Genomic DNA, 22281 nt, shown 5'->3' with positions numbered 1-22281 from the left:
TCTGTATTACAGTAAATGGTGTTGATTGCTACCCTCTCTTCAGTGATTAGTTCTAAGCAAAGCTAATCGAAGTAAATTTAATCAAAACAAAATTTTAACTTAATTATAACTGCCTGTTTTATTCTAAGATATGATCTTTAAAAAATTTCATGATTCTTCGATGTGTTTTTTTCAAAAGGTAGCCTAAGCTTTATTTCTCAGCTTCAGTTACCAGTGAGAGAAGAGTTTTTTCTCATGTTGTTTTGAATTGCTTTGCGTATTTCGCGCAAATCCTGACGGACTTCCATTTCCCATACTTGTGGAACCTCTCTTACGCAATGCAAAGCTTGCTTTCTTTCCGTCAAGCTCCGACTACTTTCAAGTGATGAAATAATGGTTTCACGTCTAATAGAAACAAATTTGTGAATACTGTAATACGGTTAGCCTATGCATTGTAGGCCCATTCTACATCAGCTGCACGGGAGACACATACCCGATACGAAAATAAATAGAATTTGTTAAAGTCTAGTGCTAGTGAGAATTAATCTTCTGGCAATTAAAATACTGGAAGTGCTAAAGAAATATTGAAATAAAGAAAAATGTTTGTGTTGTATGCCAAGGAAAAGTTTCTTGAAAACATTTACTTGCAAAAAATGAGAAAATGACAAATTAATGATTGCTATTGCGTCAGTGCTGGTACAAAATATACCATCGCATATAGGCCTGCAGTGAATGTCTTTGGATGTAAAATAGTTGATTGAATGCACGGAATACGCTTATTGAGAGTAAAGAGCGCATAAAACGTAACAAACTTTACATTGAGACATGAATTTTACAACATTCATGAGGAGTTACAGTATTTTAAATTTGTAGAGTAATAAAAAAAAACAACAACAATGAATCAAAAATCAAGATACGTCTTGACTTTGCTTGTCTTATATTATATGAGGCCTTTAAGGTCGAAACAGTGGCGTCCTGTATATGCAGTTATATGATATTGTATATATCTTCAGTTTGAAATCACAGGAATATATTTTCTGTGATTTTAAACTGACGATGTGTAAACCTCAAAAACTGAATACCAAACTTTTGAGTTTTGTTCAAACTGATGTAAAATATTGCTTTCCATAAATTGTAAAAATTCTGGCCTAAGGAAACACTTAAAACAACAATTTGATTCAAACTTCCGAAATAGCCAAACTATTGTTTATGCTGGAAAAATGGCTGATATGTTGCTTGCTATTGGTTATGTAAAACATTATTCGCTTTTGAACTTTCGTGAATTTTCGTGAAATTTATCATGTATGCGGGCTCTGTCTGGTGTGACACCTTGGAACATTGATAACTTGAAAACAAGCCTTAAAATATAGAGACATTGAACAATTCTCTGACAGAGATTTATATTTTCAAGCTTTTTGACAATCCGTCCTGACCTTTTCCAGATCGCTTTAGAGTCTGCATCCCGGTCTTCAAGTTGTTCGGGAAATGAAGGGGCATAGATGGATGAATGTCGATGCAATTGTGAATATCTGGAATAGTTGGTGCGCGCAAACGCTGAGGGCCGGCTGTGGTATATAGCCGACCGATTTCGCGTTGGAACTTCGGTTGTTGATGACTCAATTGGAGGAGCAGAAACGCTTTGTTGGTTACGTAAGAGTCGGTTTGGATGTGCTAAGAAAACTTAAAAAGAAATTGACGGTTTCACACTTATAACACAACACTTTTACTTTTAAAAATGCAAAACTTGTGTCCCAGAAATAATGTGTTTAGGCTGCTGTTATCCAATAAAACCAAAACCAGACGTGAAAAGCATTTAGTCTAGAAATACGATAATAAGGAACACTTTTGGAAAAAGTCTACGGTGTAGTTTATGACAAGTCTTACCACTCTTCAATCTAGTCATCTGTTTCTCTGATGGATTTTTTTTATGTATTTTGTCGTCTTGCGAAAGAACTTCAACTCTGATCGGAATCCTTGAAACTTTTATTTCTACAGGTACAATGTCAGAAACAAAATTTTGGTCGGGGGGCCCAGATATTTGCACATCAATATGAGGTATGATGGTAAACTTTTGTGTAGCTTCCGATTTTTTTTCTGGTTGTTCAATGACTGGAATTTCTCTCTTTTGTGTAGTGATGGTTGATGCTGACGAACTTCTGGAAAGTCGTGCCTCGTTGACAGGAGTAAGCTCAAGTGTAGACTTAGCATTATAAACTGCACAAAGGAATAGCCTTGTTAGTGGATGAGGAAGCAGCCTATTTGGCGCGTATTCTATTAGTTATTTACGTAATGCTTCTTAATTGGTCACTGATGTGACAAACGAATTGCAACAAACCTTGCACGCGATAAGAAGTATAAGCTATATCTTTTCTTATAACACATTCATTACACCGGCTTTTCTTAGTGTATAAAAATAAAATATACGCAGGTAAATTAAACAAATGACATTTAAATATTAGAGGTGACGTTAAAGTAAAAGTGCATCAAAATGTGATCATTAAAAATGTTTCGGACGGATTTCTAATTTATGGATTTATGAAAACTAAACAACAGCCGAGAAAGCACGCTGGATGTGTGCCGATAGAGTTTTTATATATTACAAAACGCCATAGAAAGTTCGCTACGTTTTCTGGCTCTTTCCACAATTTAACCGAGTTATAAAACAAATATGTATTAGCCCAATATAAAACTGAAAAAATCTCAGAATCTTGTTATTTTGTGACAATGACTTTTTAAAATTAAAACCTTAATTAAGGTCATATACCCTTACCAGCTTACCTGCATCTGGCCTTACTTTCTTCTCAATGGTGACAGACATTGTCTCAGTAGCAGTTGATGATCTATCTGCACGTTTATATGTGTTAGCCCAAGTCATTCACAAGAACTTACAAAATAAATTGACATATTGCGTGACTGATAACGTATATGTAGCCCAAGGGTCGCGAGGTAAACTTGCTCTCAGGTCCAAATGAACCCTTGGAAATCAACCCGAAGTTTTCAATACACAATAAGAACCCAACAAACCAAGTAGCACAGTTAAAACGCCATGGAAAAGATAGTTAGAACACACCAAAACCGTTAGATCGCAAGAAAAAGTAGTAAGAGCAGAGAAAAAGAACACTGTACGAACGCAAAAAAAACGTTAAAGAAAAAAAAAGAAAAAAATAGCGCAAACGAAACGACAAAAGTGGAGAGTAAAAACCTTGCAATCAACTTACAAAAGCACGAAAAAACTACTTCAGAAAATACCGAGGTTACTATTGCGATAACCACACTATAAGTGAATAGGCAATGTGATAGCGATGTGACAATGTGAGTTTCTCTGACCAATAAAATGGCGAGAAAGCAGCGCGAAAAAGTCGTGTAAAGTTTGATGAACATTTTCAAATTTTTTTAACAATTTTTGATTGCATTTTATTTTTTTAAATCTGTAGGAAAAAAGATATAGTGTAATTGTTAATTAATTTTAAGTTTAAAAATGCATTGCTGGCCGTATCAAAATTCCTCGAGAGCCGTGTGTTTGAGACCCTTGATGTCACCTATATCGTGTAATACCTCTTTCAAAAATTTGAAGTATTTTTCACCAAAATGCTTCAAATTTTTTCAGCTTTGACCGACTTTTTGCAATTTTTCAGTTTGCACGTTGTTTTGTTGAAAAAGTAAATATCTGGATTTGTCACTGTACCTGGAGCACGAACAGGATTGAATGGAACTATTGCTTCCGTCATATGTTGGGACAGCTTTGCTATAAGATAACATAAGATTGTTCAAGTGCAATGCTACTGACTTGTATTAACATTTTTTACGTAAATCAAGCAAGCCACTGACCTGTGTCACATTCTAACTTGAAAGTGCTGCGCTTTCCACTTCCTTTTATTGAAACAAAATTTTATTAAGAATTACACTTGAGAATTCAAAATTCTTAACTCTTTCGCGCCCAGCATCATTTTAAAATGATTTGCGGTTTAATGCGAAACGCCCAGCATCATTTTAAAATGATCTGAGGTTTAATGCGAAATGCCCAGCATCATTTTAAAATGATGCTGTTTGATGCGTGATATAAAACTTTGTGTTTGTAGCAAAATATCTATAAATTTACTGGTCCCTTGTAACATGCTTATTTTATTGATATTCTCGTGTTTTTCAAAAAAAAAAAATTGCTCAAATTGGACAAAGTGTGCTTACTTTAACCAACAGTTAAAATAAAAGTATGTATATAAAGGAACAAGGCATGTTTGATTTTTCCTTGACACTTCATATCATTAGGAAGTCCACTGAAGAAAAAAAATCTTTTTTAGGTTCTACAGAAAAGGTGGGAGTATTTTTTTTGTAAGATGCTTCATTTTCACAAAATTTTCAACAAACAAAAAAGTTAAAAAAGTGCACATTTTGAAAACACTGTATCTTCAAATATGTTGTATTAGGAAAGTAGGTTCTAACATTTATAGTCAGAACTTGAAATTATCTTTCCAATGAGATATTCCATGTCAAAATACACAATCGGTGTTACGCGTATCAACTCGTTAAAGTTAAAGAAAAAAAAGAGAAAATGGCTGGGTTTTGCGGTCAAACCGTGCAAAATCGCTGGGCGCGAAAGAGTTAAACTTGATTTAAAAGCTGAAAACACAATTCAAAAGAATTTATTTTTTCAATTCAATTTATTTTTTTGTTTGTCAGATTGCAGAAGAAAAACGGTATTGTCGAAATAAAATACAATAACAGAACCAACAAAAAGAGAAAAATGTTTGAAAGAATCATCTGTGGAGAATTTTTCTAAGCTTTCTACAGACAGGAAAGTTATTAAAAAAATCATATTTTCTAAAGATGTTTTTTTTTGCTGTGCCATTAACAGTTATTGTAGCAAATTTGTTTCTCGGTAATCATAATATTTAATGATATTTTCAACCATGTATTGGGAAACAATATAGACTTTAGTATTATAGGTTATAATGTTGTTTCTCAACACCACAAGTGTTACCTGATTGAAAATCCGGTCGTAATAGCATATTACTTTTCGTGTCAGTCGCAGTTTTTGCAAGTAGAGTAGTTCCTAAAAATGAAATTAAAATTTAACTTCAAAGATTCTATTACAAATGAATCAAACTTTGTTTTTTTCTTTTTATGTTACCGTATTTAATATAGTTTTTTTTTAATGTCAACAGTCATCAAATATTTTGCAATAATTCTTAGTCCATTAAATAATCATTCGTTAGTATTAAGAACTTATCGTTAGCGTTTTATGAGAACACCGTCATCCTTGAAAATGAGAAACAGCCATTATTATCAGTCCACTAACAAGAAAAAGTCAACTAGATGAATAGTTGAAGGGCACACACCTAGACATTCAAACAAGGCCCGGAGTTTATGAGTTTGGAGACTCTCGCAAGCTTATACAAGCTCATGTATACCGCCAAATAGTAAACGGTTTCTTAGCCAGCAGCCATTTGTGCAAACAAAACGGAGTTAGTGTTGAGAATAGTCATATCAATATTATTGTCACGTTACAAAGTTTAAACTTTGTCTTTTCATTTTTTGACTTTAGTCAAAGAATTTAGGAAAAAAATATATCGTTTTAGTATATTTTTTATAGGTTAAATGTAGAGAACGAAAAATAACGTTGCTTTGAAAGTTCTATCCGCGTTGGTGAAATGAATCCCTGGGTAAATTTACCTCTCTTTTTTAAGGCTACGGCTGTGCTGGCAACTTTTTGATACAAAACATCAACGTTTTGTCGATATATCGTAGCGTCGTGCATCAATTGCATGCTTTCATCTTTGTCTTCCAAGAGTTTCTTCTTTTTATACTGGATGCGCCAATATTGTGATGTAAGTTTATTTGTTTTCTTTTTGATGTACTTTTCGTTGTCATCTAAACACGTTAATTAAACCATATCAGTAATAAGGTACAGTACATCATTACATTTGAGAAGACTTGCTGTAGTTGAACACAATATACATACAACCACCAATACTCCACAGACAGTCACTTTGTCTGGTCAAGATCTGGTAAAACTCTGGTCAGATCAGTAGGCTACCCGATCTGGGAAAGATCTTGACCAGATAAAGTGATAGTCTGGGCAATGGGCATGTGCTTTGCTAATAATGGCCGACCCAGGGCCAGCTGTTGAAAAGTTGTTGTTGCCCTGTTGATGGGGGAACACTGGTATAATGTGCTGAATTTCGTTTGAAAACGAATAAGTTTGATAAATAGTGTTGCTTTATCAAAAATTGTATTAAAATTTTTCGCACATAGTTGTGACTTCCAAGAAGCCAGCCAACGAAATCTGGTTGGTCCGCAGCGAAAACTAAAAGCTGTGCAGAACAACTTGCTGCTGGTATCTGCCGTATCTTATGTAAATTAAAAGAAAACTAACTTTTCAAATTTATTTATAAAAAATAGACATCTGAGCAAATATTTTTGTTATGTCAGCCATGGCTGCCTAAAGATACGACCTGATTTGTCACATTTTGCAGAAATTTCCAGATTTTGACAACTTTGGGCGACTGTTTAAATGAATTTTTCTAAAAAAGTATACTTTTTCACCTTTTTCACTGTTTTCCCCAGATGACACAATAGGTTTAACATCATCAGATATTGAAAAACAAAGACAATTTGTTTCGAAGATTTTAATCAGACTGTTAATTTTTCAATAACAGTCTGATTGAAGTTTTTCAACTTACTTTTTCTCATTTGCTATTGCTTCCGCAAGGCAAGAAAAAGCTTTTATATCATTAAGAGACAGCAAAAAGTAAAAACATCTCAGAAAATGTCAGTCAAACACTAGCAGTAGCGGTAGCCTAATCAAAATTTGCAAAATGTGACAAATCAGGCCACATCTCGTGGTGACGATCTGTCAGCTAGTTTTGTTATTTTTGTTGCTCTCGTTTCTTATAAAAACAAATTAGGTACCTAACATTACCTTGAAAAGATTTCAAATCGTCTGCACCGCCAAATGATGTTTCACTGAAAAGCTGTAAAACATCACAAACTGGGGACATCAAATTCACTATTTTTTCGTTTATGGAATCTGCAAGGTCTTCAAGCCTGAAAATCAACGATAGTACTGATTTTGTCATCATTATGCTTTAGGATACAACAAAATCACAGCAATATAGACTAACAATCAACATCAGCAAAACTAAAACTCTGGCAATGTAGAAACGTGTTCTTGAACCAACCATCTGTGTCTGCTGCTAAAATAGCAAAATTGAACAAGTATCACAATTCAACTACTTGGGCTCAAAGCTAAATTGAAGCACCGGATGTGAAGGAGAAATAAGACGATGCATTGAATTATAATTCAATGCGTTGATAATTATCAAAGACAAGTTTCAACACCATGGAAAATATCTTTAAAGATCGAAAGTTTGAAAAATCGTTTATTAAAACGCATTCTAAGGTCAATAAAACCCAAAAAAGCTAGAAGCTGCAGAGATATGGTTTTATTAAAGAATTCTTAAAATTTAATGGTCAGCTTTTCAGACCAATGAAGCAGTTCTCCAGCAGATAGGGTATAGGAGCGACAGATATTGAGATGTACAGTATAGAGATGCGGCAGCTGAAGTTCATTAGCCACATCATAAGAAAAGGCGAACTCGAAGATTTATCGGGTAAAATACCCGGAAAACGGCCTAGAGGAGCTCAAAAATCTACCTTTTTACATAATTTAATTCAACCATACAGCAATCACCCTATTAAACCTTGGCAAGGCGCACGAGATTGATCCACCTGGAACATCATTGTTCATTGAGGGCTGAATCAGGTATGACACCGACAAAGAGAGAGATGTACAATTGTACAACATGTATTAGTTTAATCGTAGCAGTATTCTTGAAAATGCTTTTCACCAAATGTAACAAGACAAACAGTGTACAATAGGCTACAAACGTTGCGCAGGAAATGGACAGTAAACAACTGAGGATTGTGGAAACCAGTTTACCTGCGAAGTTTCATGTATTTTTCTACCAGTTGAGCGAGACGGATAGAAACATGCTTTTCCCATTGGTCTGCAGTATCTTTTGTTTTTTCTAACAACCCAAGTTCAAGACTGCTTTGAGTGAATTGTTCAGCATTTTCATGTAACTTTCGTAGAGTTGCAACAAAACGACCGGTCTTTGATTGCGGCCCACGCTATGAAAACATGGCGTTCAAAATTCAACAACAATACGACTTATAAAAGTTGTAAGAGGATGTACAAAACTTAAAGTATATAGACTACTTTTGTATGCAGAAGGCCAATGATTGTAGCATAAGGTCTTTTTTAATTAAATTGCCTTCATGTATTGCAATGCAGCCCTTTGACTTGCAAATATCTGCAAAAACAAACTTTGACTTTCTACCTGCAGTTTTCCAAATGGTCCATCTTGAAGTTTCGCTACGGATTTCAAAGAAGGCGAAAGCTTTAAGTTTTCGGAGGATGGAGAAGTGTCTTGTGGAAATGGTTGCAAGGATGGTGTTCTGTCTATCAAGTTACGAGGTCTGTTTACATTTAGGGATGTTCTTGTCTGCTGCAAGGTCGCTCTGGTTTTGGGCATGCGGTAATCGCCTACCGACCAGTCTGCATTATTTTGTCTCAGGTAGAGCACATTTTCAAGGTTGAGTCGATCTTTTTTCTCTTTAGCCAGTACTTCTACTGTTTCTAATAAATGTTTCTGTAAAATAACAAGTTGTGAATTTAAGAATACAAAGAGAAGCAGCAGAATGGTTAGAACGCCGGGCCAATCTAATCAAAATATAAAAAGCCCAAATGTAAATATACTAAGTTGATGTTTAGGAAACGTCTTAAGAATTAAAAAAAATTCATCGCACAGAAGGGGTAAACACTTTAGTTGTAGAAACGTTTGCTGAATGTAATTTTATTATCTAAATTTTTGGCTCCTATATTTTTTAACGAAAAGAAGACTTCTCTAAAAATCAAAACACTTTTAAAGTAAGGTAAATGTGAGTCGTATACTTTTCAATGTAGTTATGGAAATTATATTCATGTGAAGACATTACTCACAGGTCCATTAATGAAGATGCTTTTAACTTCAAAGACATTGCAAGTTAAAACATGTCTGAACCTTTTCTTTAGAACCAGTAAGTTGTTAAAATATATTTAGTAGTGTTCTACACTGAAAATTGACAGCACACAGACAAGACCAACTACCTTTAGTCTGGCGTGCTTTCCTTTTAAATCTTGTAACATATTTTCAAGAATATCATTCGATTTGAGAAGACTTTCATTATCGAGTTGCTTCATTTTGTTCTGAAGTTCTTGAGTCGCTTCTGCTTCTTTTTCCTATCACACAATCAGATACTGAAACCTACTACTAAAAGATTCAGCATTACGTGCGATTCTCGAAACATTTTTCTGATTTGTTGACCAAAAAAATGAGTTCTTGTGATGTAATATTACATTAGTCTCTGGAAGCTTGAGTTAGAAGTATAGGTAACACGATTTCCAGTCAGCTGTTTTTTCAGGCGTTTTATTTCATAACATAGAGTGTAGCTTTCATTTCAACCTGCCAAAATGTTTTAGAATCAGAAAAAAAGCTTCTTTTTGATACTTTTCAATGTAGCTAAACGTTGAAACGATATAAAAGCAAACTTTTCTGCCTGGGCTGCTGCTTTTAGCTAAATTTCCCAGACAGCAAAACCCGTCATTTTTCAGACGTTAAATCAATGTAAAAATGACGGGTTTTTTTGTCTGGGTTGTTTAACTTGAGTCTGGCAATGTCGAGACAATGTAAGAATAGTTAATTTTACTTTTACATAATTAAAAATGAAATGTACCACAATTCTGGATCAACACACAAATGATTGTAGAGTTATGAAAAATTCAGTTTACAAGCATTTAGAGAAACACAATGCTCGCTGTTCTGTTGTGAGTAGTCAGGCAGTGCTTACGCCGGGAAGATCGCTCCTTCTCAACTGTAGCCTACATGTCATGAATGGCATGACATACATAGTTTCAATATGTGCTTTGTGCAAAAAGGCATATTGCATTTGAAGCGACGATCAGAAACTTTGCCGAGATTATTTCTTTTTTTGGAATAACCCGTTCCTCTGATGTCGTCTACACATAATGGTACAACGCTTTGTGGATAACTGTGGTTGATGATTCGGTTGTGATTAGCCCTGTTTTTCTTTTCAGAAGTAGCAAAGTGTAAATACTAAACTAAAGTAACGGATCATTCCTAGTAGCCAAAGTTTGCTTTTCATGTTTTGAACACGTCGAATCTTCGTAAAAACTGGTCAACTTCACTTGCCGAGATTGTGCAATGACGCAACAAAAACTGCCTGGGATTTAGATAAAACGATAAATTACACTATGAGTCCCATTGCGTTTAGTTCTAAGTTTAAATGTGTGATTGATGACGTGACTCGCGGTTGACTGCGGCCACTGTGTATACAATAGCAGAAGCGATGAGTCATTTCGAGGCCGATTGCCAAAATATAGGAATTTAGACAAAATTTCTGAACAACCTGTGACAAAATGCTTATTGTGAACCACATAATGTTCCAAAAATAACCAAATTAGGTTTAAACGATGCTCAAATGATAAAAAGTAAAAGTCAAGAAATATCAGCGCTTTAGGAAAATTCCTTCTATATAAAATTTCAAAACTAGTGAAGGGCGGGACCATCAGGTCCCGGCTGATAACAGGTCGAGTTAAATGATTTTTTATTCTTAATATTTCTTCTTCCTATCCACAAAGATTTCTTCAGGAAAATGCACAATATCAAATGATAAGTTTAAAACACAACATTAGAGAACAACTTTTATATTTCTTAAGATGCCAAAAATGCAGTATGACGGAACAATACAGTTAAACTCAACATGTTTCTACGTTTATTAGACGTAAAAACAAGCTTCAATGAAAGTAAAAATAACACTGGTCAACAGCAAATTTTAATCGAGCTCGTGATTGATTGATTCTAGAAGCATTTTGTGCGCTGATTTCAAAAATGTCTATTTTTTTCCTAGCACAATATTCCAATTTTAAAATTTTGAAGACATGCCACATTTACAGGCAAGTAAAGCAGTTTTTTTATTCGCAAATTAAGTGTGACGTCATAATAAAACAATGATAAGCCGTACAATTGATGAGCTGGAGCCGTACAATTTTACGGCTTCGTATATGAACATTGCATGAATCGATCAAGTAATAGAAGCTAACGATCGAACGAACGATCGTTGATGAAGTTGATGGCCCCCTGTGAACTACTTGAAGTTGATGGTCCCCTGTGCTTTTGTCATGATATTGAAGAACTTTTTCACAAATTGGGAGAAGTTCACAATCCTCATGAGTGGCGATTTTTCATCGATTCCTCGAAAAGAAGCCTGAAAGCTGTTCTTTTACATAACGGAAATGAAAAGCCATCCATTCCCATAGCACACTCGGTGCACCTAAAGGAATCCAGGGATATCTATAACTACTAGTTATAGATATCCCTGAAGGAATCTTATGAAAACATCGAAATTCTTCTCAATGCTATTAATTACAGGGATTATGAGTGGAGTATTTGTGGAGATCTAAAAATGATTGGAATCTTAATGGGGATGCAAGGGGGATTTACAAAGTACTGTTGTTTCTTGTGTCTGTGGGATAGTCGCGCTACTACTGAACACTACCAGAAAAAGATTGGCCAACAAGAAGCTCCTACAATCCTGGAAGAGAAAGTGTCCAAAATGTCCCGCTAGTTAATCCTGACAAAATTCTTTTGCCGCTGTTAGATATCAAACTCGGCTTGATGAAGAATTTTGTGAAAGCAATGGGCAAATCAAATTCAAACGGTTTTCTGTACCTCTGTAAGAAATTTCCAAAACTAAGTCATGCAAAGCTTAAAGAAGGAATATTTGTTGGTCCACAGATTCGAGAAGTTTTAAAAGATACTGACTTTGAAAAATCACTCACTTCATCAGAATGTCGAGCATGGCAATCCATTAAATGGTTATGCTCTAACTTTTTGGGAAATTTCAAGGCTGCTTCCTTCAGAAAAGGTGTTGAAAGGTTGCTCTCAACTTACAATGACGTGGGCTGCCGCATGTCCCTCAAGATTCATTTTCTTCATTCCCACCTGGACTTTTTCCCTGAGAACCTTGGTGCAGTGAGTGATGAACAAGGTGAAAGGTTTCACCAAGATATCCAAAGCATGGAAGCATGCGTATCAAGGGTTCTGGAACGAAAGGATGATGGGTGATTACTGCTGGATGCTGCATCGCGATGATCCAACATGTACACCTTTCATATGCCCAGCGATTTTAATGCAGCAATGTATTGTCTAAGTGTCATTGCAACATTCTAAACACTATCTTTGATATCATGCTGAGCGTTTTTCTTGTGTTTTTGTTTGTTGGTTATTTGATGTATGCAAGGTGTTGCAGCTGATCTTGTGTAGCTTGTTTGAAGCGCACATTCAGCGTCAACCATGACTGTTTGAAATATAATACAGGGAGTTTAAAAACCTGACACTTCAGTATTGTGCTAGCTCAAGTATTTAGTACCTCAGACAAGGTTTAAGAGGTATTTTTTGCACTCTAGTGTCTGTGCATACATATGCAACTAAATAGTGTTGAATCTGTGAAAGCAATGCACAAATCTAAAACACTCTGCTCTCTGAAGCTAATCTAAATTTGAAAATTGTAGCGACAAAATCGGTATTTGAACGCAATATTGACGTTTCTGATCAAAAATTTTCAGACCAATAACTTTAAAACCTGATGTGCTAGAGCAAAACTAGCGCCAGATTTGAAATCAGCAGCAAATTGTGGTCTAAGAAAAGTTACTCCCATTCTCGATTAAATTTTTTTTTCAAATTTTGTTAACCTGTGTAATCAATTAACCCTTTGACGCACATAAGGAATTGGATATAAATTTTCAGTGAACCATTGTATTGTCTGTATTGTCTAAACCATTGACATGTCTGAAGAAATTAGTTCAGAGTTTCCAACTACTAGTTTCAAATTAAATTTTGATGTATAGAGAGGTTGCAGCACAAAAATTATATCAAAATATTACGATTTTGAAATATAAAATCATAATTTATTTGTGGCACACATGCGTGCCACTGTACTTCAAAGGGTTAAAACACCAACCCCAGCCAGCTAAATCTGCTGATTTTACATCGATTCAACGTTGTAGGGCGTTGAATCGATGTAAAAAATGCACAATCTTGCTCGCGGGGACGCAAGTCTTCCAATTTAAAGGCAATAAGCAATGAGAAAAAAAATTTACTACAAGTGAAGCGTATTTTAACGTCCAATAAACGTAGGAACATGTTGACTTTAGTTGCATTATTTCGTCATACTGCATTTATCTTAATACGTATATAATATAATTGTTCGCTCATTTTGTGTTTTAAACTTTATCGTCATTATATTGCGCATGAAATCTTCGTGGATAGAATAAAGAAACATTAAGAATAAAAAATCATTTAACACCGGTGGAGCATAATTGCAGTTTAATAGAATAAACTTTAACTAATATTAACAGGACTATAACATACCAAGCTGTTGAAAACTCGACAGGGAAAGCAAAATGTGGCATCCTTAGTTTCTGAATACTCCAGCCAGAGATAGTCATCAAACCACTGGTTACTTACTGTATTACTTTAGTAGACTTCGTTGAGTTAAATCTACATTATATCCTTGAAACATTGAATGACTCACTGCTGTATGCACTGCCACCACTCAAGAACCAAGCAAGAGCCAATCTGCTGAACAGCCGGTAACAATTGTTACGTGACAGGCAGCAGGCGAAGTACATGAATAGAATCACAAAATCTTAATAATAACAGCATCAAGTAGAGCAAGTTTAAAATAAAAGAGAAAGCTTTTACCACCCCCCCCCCCCCCCCCCCTTGCAACTTGAGTTGACTTCAGGTTGGCATCCAAATATTAAAAAAAAAATAACAATACGTAGTAATATAAAATAATGATGCCCAAAACATTGGGGGGGCAGCTGCCCCGCCTGCCCCCCTCTGCCGGCGCCACTGAGTATGATATTAGAGGTGTGTATTATGGGAATTAGAAGTTGTAACGAAAGTATGCTGAAAACAATTATAGATTTCTAGCCGATATTGAATTGAGTGTGAAAGTGTAAGTTATTGCTAATTGTAAAGTAGTTGATATAAGCAGTAGTGTATATTTATTTTGAAATCGACAAAGATGACTCTGTTCAGAATTAGATTTCTTTGCGTGCTGAAAGTGATGAACCATTTGATTAGTTCTTCAAGGATTTCATCTATCACCTCACAAGTAAAACTATTCGGCCATTTAATTGACTGTTTAACGCTTAATAGTCCAATTAACTATGTCATTAAGCTTTCCAAAGTCTCGTTAGGTGTCAGAGATAGAAACAATTGTGACAGCTATGTTTACACAACATCATTTTTAAGAAAGGGTCAAATCACTGGTTTTGCCCTTAAGTGAGGGTTAATCAGGTCAGTGTTTTTATATGAAAGATTATATTTATACATACAAAGTGAAACAACTTTGCAAAAATTATCTTTAATTAAGAATTTTAAACACAAGATACAAAAAAAAACTTCAATAATGAAAGTAATCATGGCTCATAGTGAAATCAGCCAAAAATGTAATGCCCAAAAGCAGGTAAAATGAAAAAATTCACATCAATTTGTAAAATGCAACTGAGAGCACATATCACAAATTAATGTTTGTTGATCATTTTGCCAACTGCAGAGCTCAGGGAGCCACTCTTTGCATTTAATACATTTGCACCCAAACTTCTCCGGTTGAGAATTATTCCACCATTCACTGCACACAATGCATTGGCACGATTAGTTTTACGAATATAGTTTCTTATATTAGTTGTGTTGAGAAATGGAATGCTTAAATCTACAAATAAAAACACCTATGAAAGGCATTAATCTACCAGGAATCTTTGTACCAGAATCTGCAATGAACATATAAGTAAAAATGATTAAACGTTTTGTCCTTTCAAATATTTGCACCAAGTCGTTGAAAACCAACCAAACAATTTCTTTAGCATACCAGCACGTTTTATTATGTACATACAAGGGTATGTAGCATGACAACATTTTTTTTTTGTAAATTTCTGCTCACTGTCACAGTAGGATAAGCTGGCTTTTTATGTACAGTAATAGACAAAGCCGCAGATAATACCCCATGAACAAGATACATGAAAGTTTGGTTGAAAAATTAAGTATTTCTACCAATTAAGGCAAAATTTTGGCACAGCTCTTCATGACTGACTTGCTTTGCCCGAATCAAAATAGCCATGACTGAATAATAATAAATAATAAATAAAACTAATTTTCAAGAAAGACCTACACTATGAATAGTTTTGAGACAAAGTACAATAATTGTAGTTTCGTTTAAAGTAGAAAGTCTTGGTTTAATTAACAATTTTCATTGTGTAATGCTCTGTTTAGACTAAACAACAAACAAAAGTTAGTGAAAAACATAAAGACGAAATTTTACACCAACTCGCTTTGCAACCAAGACCAAGACAGCAAGCAAATATTGCAAAGCAGTTTCTGTTGTCACATCACAAAGGAACCGCTAAGTGCGCGAATTGTTTTAGTGCATTGTTTCCAAAAAAAGAGCTTTTGCTTGATTGAAATCAAACTGATTGGTTTTACCTAACGACTTGTTTTGCTCCGAACTGCCCTATGTGGCCCATAGCGTGCAGATGTACAGTTTAACCCTTTGAAGGTTGGGGGGGGGCTGTCAATTCAACTTTTTTGTATCAACAGTGGTATCTTTAAAACCACTGAAGCTGCGACTACGAGATTTCTTGACTTTTCCTAACTTTTATTCACCTCTATTGAGCTGAAATTTTGAGCTAATAAAGGTTATAAATTTAGAGATATAAGGCATTTCTCAGCACATCTTCTGAAATATTTCATATTCCATTGTTCAAAATTTTCCCACCAGCTGAATGAAAGTAGTTAATTTGGCCGTCTTAACTGTTTCACAGCATAAAGGGAATTGACTGTATGTAAAATTATGTACAAAAATTTAATCACAACGTTGCAATGCATGTTCTTCATTACTCTACCAAAAAATAATGTGTAAACTTACGCTACAATTACAGTCATAAGTCACCTCAACATTTCAACGTATATGAGCAGTTCTAAAATTCACATAGTTTTAATTTTCGGATATGCTCAGTGTGCATAATTTTACAAAGTGAATCCCAAATTTTAAAACCGTGCCATAAAAAATAACAGAGATATCACTCCTAACGCATAAGAAGAATCGACAGCCCCCCCCCCCCCAAACTGGACAAGACTCCAGGAGCCCAACCTTCTAAGAGCTTTGCTAAATGCCATACCTTACCAAATGTTCTATTTACAACTATAAGAATGTTACCTCTGATTAGACATTTTTATTAGATTTCTAGGCTCAGTGCTACCTACACTGAAAGTTGAACCAAGTTATTTACAGATTTTCGCATAAACACATTTTCTTTCTCAGAATAAGCCTATTGATGCAGACAATTTTTAAGTCAAACTAATTGCTTCTTTTTGCTTAACTATCCTATACGTTTCAAGGATAGTCATGGCTGCAATAGCTTACTTGTAATTTTTGTATTGCTGCATTTTTTTCATTGATGGTTTCTCGAAGAACCGTCTCTCTTTTCTGTCCCTCCAGTATTTCAACTTCTTGCTTTATTTGCAACTTTAAACGTAAAACAACAACAATTGCGTTGATTAAAAGTTTCATGAAACCGTTCTTCAAAATCCAGTTGTGCACAAAGTGCATGCTTTAACACATGGAGCACACACAAATTAATGTGTCAAACAAATAGGCATACATATGCACAAAGAATTAATTCTTTGCTTTGTAACTTGTTATAGCAATTAGTCATTTTGGGAAAAATTTATTATACTATATTACTAGAAAAATTACTATCATTATATTGATCTACCATTACGGTACAATCCTTATGCGTGGCTCATATAATAAAAAAAAGTTTGCTTAATATAGTTTTCTATATGGGATACCAAGAAGCTGAATCCTTTTCTAACAATAAAGACATTAATATTAATAATAATATACCAATGCATAGTACAAAACTATATATTACATTTAATATAATAAAAAAACACTTTGTGTGATTATTATCATTGTTATAGATACTGTTATTATTATTTATTATTACCAATACTTACTTTATGTAAATCAGACTTAGCTTCATCCAGTCGAGCTTGTAAACTTGTTGCCAATTCCGATTTTTCTGCTAGAACTTTCATGTGATGAGCAGTCTCCCGACCAAGTGCCTCTTCTCCCATTTTCTTCATGTCACGTTGGTGTTGGTGTGCTATTCCCAAAGCAATGGCAATTGACTCAAGAAAAATTTCAAAGCCATAATCCAGTCTAAAGTACATAAAAAAAACAAAAAACGACAGAGTTGCCTAAACCTCTATCAGAAAAAACATAGGCTATAGAGAATAGACTTCAGTTTTAACTACTGTACATTCAATATTGATTTACTTATTGTAATGATTTTATCGTAGCAGCATGAAAACAATATATCACACATACCTTTCGTTTGCTTGAACCATGCCTTCTAAGTAACTGACAGGTTGATCCGGAGAGCTGTAGTTATATCCTGATTTTGCAAGTTTTGCTGCGACAGTCATTAAGTTTCTATCGAACAAAGATGCCAAGTTCTGCTTGAATCTAAACATTTATCAATAAACCGATTAGTTAACCTCATAAATATGCTATTTACAAATAAACTTTTATTTTATCTTAAATTTCGTCAAATATTTGATAGTTTCTATTTGTAGACCATTGATTTCAACACAAATTAGTGAGAGTGTGCTAACTATGCTTGCAAATTTACATTCAGGTCGCTGGCGATGCACCTAGGGTAAATTTGTTATTGACACTTTGTTATGTGCTGTTAGGAACTACCTTTTGTCGATCGTATTGACTGTTTCGTTGATTAAAAGTTAGATGTTACCATCTCTATTCTTTATTTACATAATTGAAATATGTTCTGTACAGTTTCAGCATAAAAACCTACACGGATCGCTAGCTACCCAGTTAGGTAATAGTGACTGAAGAAACACTTAGTTATTTCAGGGTTAAAATGAAATGTATTAAAGTGGTAGACAAATTATCTCAAAATATAAAAAGTATGGACTTACTTTGTCATCATTGGTTCAACACGGATAGCTTCATGATATATAATTGACAAATCCTGTTTGCTCTTGTCATTGGCAGAAATCAACTCAATTGCTTGTCGTTTAGCAATAGCTTTCTTTTCTTCCTCGAAGCTAATGCAACAAAAGGTAAAATGTAGTTAAAACTTTTTAGTTTTTTATACTGTCTAACGTTTTTAGTGGGATTCTCTTACTCTTGAAACATCACACTGCAGTATCATGGTAGGCGTACAATCAGATTTTAACTGGCGTGAAGCATGCATCATTTCAAATGAAGCTTATAAAGGTAATTTCTTTGTGTTATTTTGTTTTCATTTTTTCGTCAACATTAATTGCTTTTATATAATCCTCATATAAAACTCAACAATGTGAAAACGATAGCTTTGGTGTTTTTCTCTTTTATTTTTCTCATGTGTCTTGTTTTTCGGTATAAAAGAATAACAATGATTCAATCGAATATACAGCGTCATATAATTAGATAGTACGTTTCATTATGGAAGTGTTGGAATAGAAACAGTATTAATATTATTGTTTTGTAAATAACTTACTAATTTTTCATGGTTCCCACTTCTAACCTCAGCTCGTTTAAGTCTGCTTCTAATTCACTTTTTTCCTTTTCTGTTTTCCATAATTCAGCTACCACGCGTTTGTACTGCAGTAGTAAAATAACTAAGTTGCTTAGTAAAACTTTAAAATCGAATTAACAAACTAATGTTACAATAAAAAGTAATACCGTTTGAGTGGAAGTAAATAGACCTACATTAATTTTTGTTAAAAATTTTAGTTTTATTGTTTGAAATACCTTCAAATGTAAACTGATGCATTGACTGTTTTTATACATTTTGAAAAAATATCGAGTAAAAATTTTAGCACATTTTTTTAAAATTTTGATCTTCATTGTTGACTGATCGTGTCTTTCCATTGAACGTCACAAAAATGTTATTAACTTTGTCTAGAAAAGCAACTTTTCAATGTTGAACTTTCGTCTGCTAAAGTTAATATAACAACTCAGACTTTTAGTTTTCAAGTAAAAATTGAGCACAAGACATAAAATTGAGTGTGCAAACACTTTTTCAGCCAGTCACGTTCAAAATGTCTTGTTTATACTAATAACTATGGTTTAAAAATCGTATTGTTTTTTAGTCAGGTATTATGTTGATATTTTGTAGTCAGAACTCAGAACTCTTTCTTCGATCTATTATAGTTCTTGTCAGTTACGTTATCTCTGATATTTTATATCATTGATGCTGTTTAGCCAAGGTCAGCGTTGACAAACTGTTCAGAAGAAAATTTTTGTACCAAGGTCAGAGATTATCATGGGGAAAGAAAGCACCGAGTGTTCTTTGGAGTTCTATTGCGATATACAATGCTTACTTTCATTCCGTATTTATTTCCATGTATAATTCTTTCTTTTTGCTTGAAAACTATCTTATTCCTTTCTATGAGGTAACATCTTATTTTTACATTTTTGAGGTGTTTTGTTTTTGAAGAGGAGGGAGAGGTGGTGAGTTTCTGATTTGTGTCTAATCTAAAATTATTATTTTTCTCTCCACCCCTGGCCATAGTGGAATTGGTGGACCTTGTCTTCTTTTTTATCATCTTTTCTTTTGATGATGCTTCTTCAAGCTTTACCGTGATTGCCAAACAAATCTTAACTTCCGTTGTTCTACACTCTGTCGGCGATCAATCCTCCGATTACAATTATTTTTCTCAACATTTCTCATATCTCTCGTCTTGTGGTTGAGTGGAAAAAGTGTTGCCCGACGCTTGAAACGACGTCGATCGTCGGTTCGACACCGCTCTAGAGCACGTAGTTTTGTCTCGACTAGACACTTTAATCACACATACTAAAATAACTGGGAGAAACTTTCTCGATCACTACATGCTCTCTATTGCTTCCAGCTTCTCTATTGTTTTGCACCAGTCTTCTTCTTTGGAGGAGCTTCTGGGGCCAAGGGTCCATCCTTTTACCACCTCAGATTCACAATATCTGCCGACTAAACTGGAAGGCTACCAGTGATCATGCAGTATAAAGTGTATTAAAACAAAAATTGTTATTATTATCACCATTGTATGGCCATCAATTAATCAATCTTTTCTGTAGAAACAAAACAATAATATTGATTTAACTAAATTTAATAACATATTGTACATCCAATTAGGTTTCCTCAATATTTGTGAAATAAACTATAAATTGTCGATTTATAAATTAAAATAATTAAATTAAATAAATAAATGAAATTAAATAAATAAATATACATCACACAATAGCCAATGCTACAAATCGCAGCAAATCAGCCACTAGATAAAGTGAAATTACCTCTGGTCTTGTAATGATGTCGACTGACTTTCTTCGTTCGGCAGCTGGTACAATCGAATGTCGTTTTTTTGATTCCTCATCTTTCACCGCCACTTGTGGTGGAGGAGATGGTGATTTTGGAACAACAGAAAATGCAACTATTTGCTCCTGTGGTATAGCCTCTGTTTGAGTTATTTGTTCTGGTTGAATTATTTTTTCTGGTTTAATTATTTGTTCTGGTTGAGTTAATTTATCTGGTTGAGTTATTTGTTCTGTTTGAGTTAATTGTTCTAGTTGAGTTATTTCTTCTGGTTGAGTTGTTAGTTCTGGTTGAGTTATTTTTTCTGGTTGAATTATTTTTTCTGGTTGAGTTATCTGATCTGATTGATGTAATTGCTCTTGTTGCAATGTCGGAGGCACATCTTTGTCTGCTTCTTGCTGATCCTGGTGAACTTGTGTTGTCGATAGCTTGGATTGTTCTGGTTGATGAAAAGATTTTTCTCTTGATGGTTCTGATTGTTTGGAGGACTTTTCTTTCTGTGGGACAGATTGAAAAGATTCTATAACTTGATCGTTCAGCGGTAAACTGTCAGAGTGTTCTTGCGGAAAGTGATCTGTTGTTTGAGACCGATATGAGTCTTCTGAACCATGACTAGATCGGTATGCTTTCAGTGGAGTTGTTTTAGATACTATGATGCTTTCCTCTTGTTCTATAATCGATCCAAGAGAACTTCTGAAAACCAGAGCTATTTTATAAATTTTGTCAAAAAAATGTACATTGTGTATTTAGTTGGTTGCAATTTTAATGACACTACAATAGAGACAACACATCTACTTCTCACAGAAAAGTGAAATAAAAAGCTATAGCCTTTAAAATAAACAATAAACTATCATTACAAGACGACAGTCAGCTTCGTATCTGACATTTTCAGTCGAGATAACTGCTTTGTACAACAAAGATAAAGTAATAAATATAAAAAGAGCCTGTTCACCAGGTAATGGAACAATGTCAGGTAATGGAACAATGATGAAGTCAAAAACCTTTGAAAGAAAAGTAGCCTACTGGAAATGCAGAAAATAAATGAGTAAGGCTCAAACCAATGTACGTGAAATTCAGAAATAGCTGCGAGTGACTTGAAATGTTATTAATATAAAACATAAATTCCCAATTTGAAGTTCGTAAACTCCTTGGGTGTCCGTGAGATAATGTAAAGGGGTCAGTGAACGTCTTGGTATTGACTGTATGTAGGCTACTTTATTTCTATATTGTTTGGTGATAATTATATAAAACAAAAGAGAATAATTAAACAACAAAAGAGAAAAATTATTTTAAAAAAAATCGAAAATCAATTACGACAGACTACTATCATAATGGTGTTTAATGAGTAAATAGTTGAGATCATAGTAGCTTTTTGTTGCATTATTTTAGATTTGAAACGTTATCAACGAAAAGTTCTCTGGTTGATGGCTGCTGCTCAAAGTATCGTCTCCTTCTTATCTCTTTCCAAAAAAAAATTAATACACGTTTGGGTGCCGTGCAAACGTAGTTTAGTGGTAATCTCATTTTGAAACTACCTTTTTATAGATTTTGCTATGTTTGGCATAGTATATTGTTTTCCGTTGTGATGGTTAGAAATAAAAACAAAGTGAAGTGAAACACTTGTCGCAAGCAGTAAAAACATAGGTTAGAAATCCATTTCTATTCAACTGAAACAGCATTAGCAACAAAAATCTTTGCAAAGATGATCTTATTGATATAAGATCAAAGAAATTGTTACGACTGTAATTTTATTCTAAATCAGTGGAGGAGTTTTGGTGCTCACATCACCAACAAAACATACCCATCATTGGCTAAGCAAG

General features: G+C 34.3%; 1 protein-coding gene across 1 annotated transcript in view; it reads right to left on the bottom strand.

Moving 5' to 3' along the window:
* Positions 1 to 22281, bottom strand: part of LOC145764324 (uncharacterized) — a 46221-nt gene that overhangs the window by 2394 nt on the left and 21546 nt on the right. The window contains exons 11-28 of the mRNA XM_082575941.1: positions 20443 to 21154; positions 18671 to 18774; positions 18108 to 18236; positions 17497 to 17634; positions 17124 to 17328; positions 16528 to 16629; positions 9128 to 9259; positions 8319 to 8630; positions 7919 to 8109; positions 6899 to 7023; positions 5650 to 5847; positions 4958 to 5029; positions 3808 to 3849; positions 3665 to 3724; positions 2758 to 2823; positions 1864 to 2193; positions 1413 to 1659; positions 212 to 384 (exon numbers count right to left, since the gene is read on the bottom strand). Coding sequence (XP_082432067.1) covers positions 212 to 384; positions 1413 to 1659; positions 1864 to 2193; positions 2758 to 2823; positions 3665 to 3724; positions 3808 to 3849; positions 4958 to 5029; positions 5650 to 5847; positions 6899 to 7023; positions 7919 to 8109; positions 8319 to 8630; positions 9128 to 9259; positions 16528 to 16629; positions 17124 to 17328; positions 17497 to 17634; positions 18108 to 18236; positions 18671 to 18774; positions 20443 to 21154 — 3338 coding nt within the window. The remainder of the gene's footprint in view (positions 1 to 211; positions 385 to 1412; positions 1660 to 1863; positions 2194 to 2757; positions 2824 to 3664; positions 3725 to 3807; positions 3850 to 4957; positions 5030 to 5649; positions 5848 to 6898; positions 7024 to 7918; positions 8110 to 8318; positions 8631 to 9127; positions 9260 to 16527; positions 16630 to 17123; positions 17329 to 17496; positions 17635 to 18107; positions 18237 to 18670; positions 18775 to 20442; positions 21155 to 22281) is intronic.

Source organism: Aplidium turbinatum, chromosome 2 (genome assembly GCF_918807975.1).
Source record: "Aplidium turbinatum chromosome 2, kaAplTurb1.1, whole genome shotgun sequence".
Lineage (NCBI taxonomy): Eukaryota > Metazoa > Chordata > Ascidiacea > Aplousobranchia > Polyclinidae > Aplidium > Aplidium turbinatum.
Note: the sequence above shows the minus strand (reverse complement) of the source record. Positions and strands in the feature narration are given on the sequence as shown.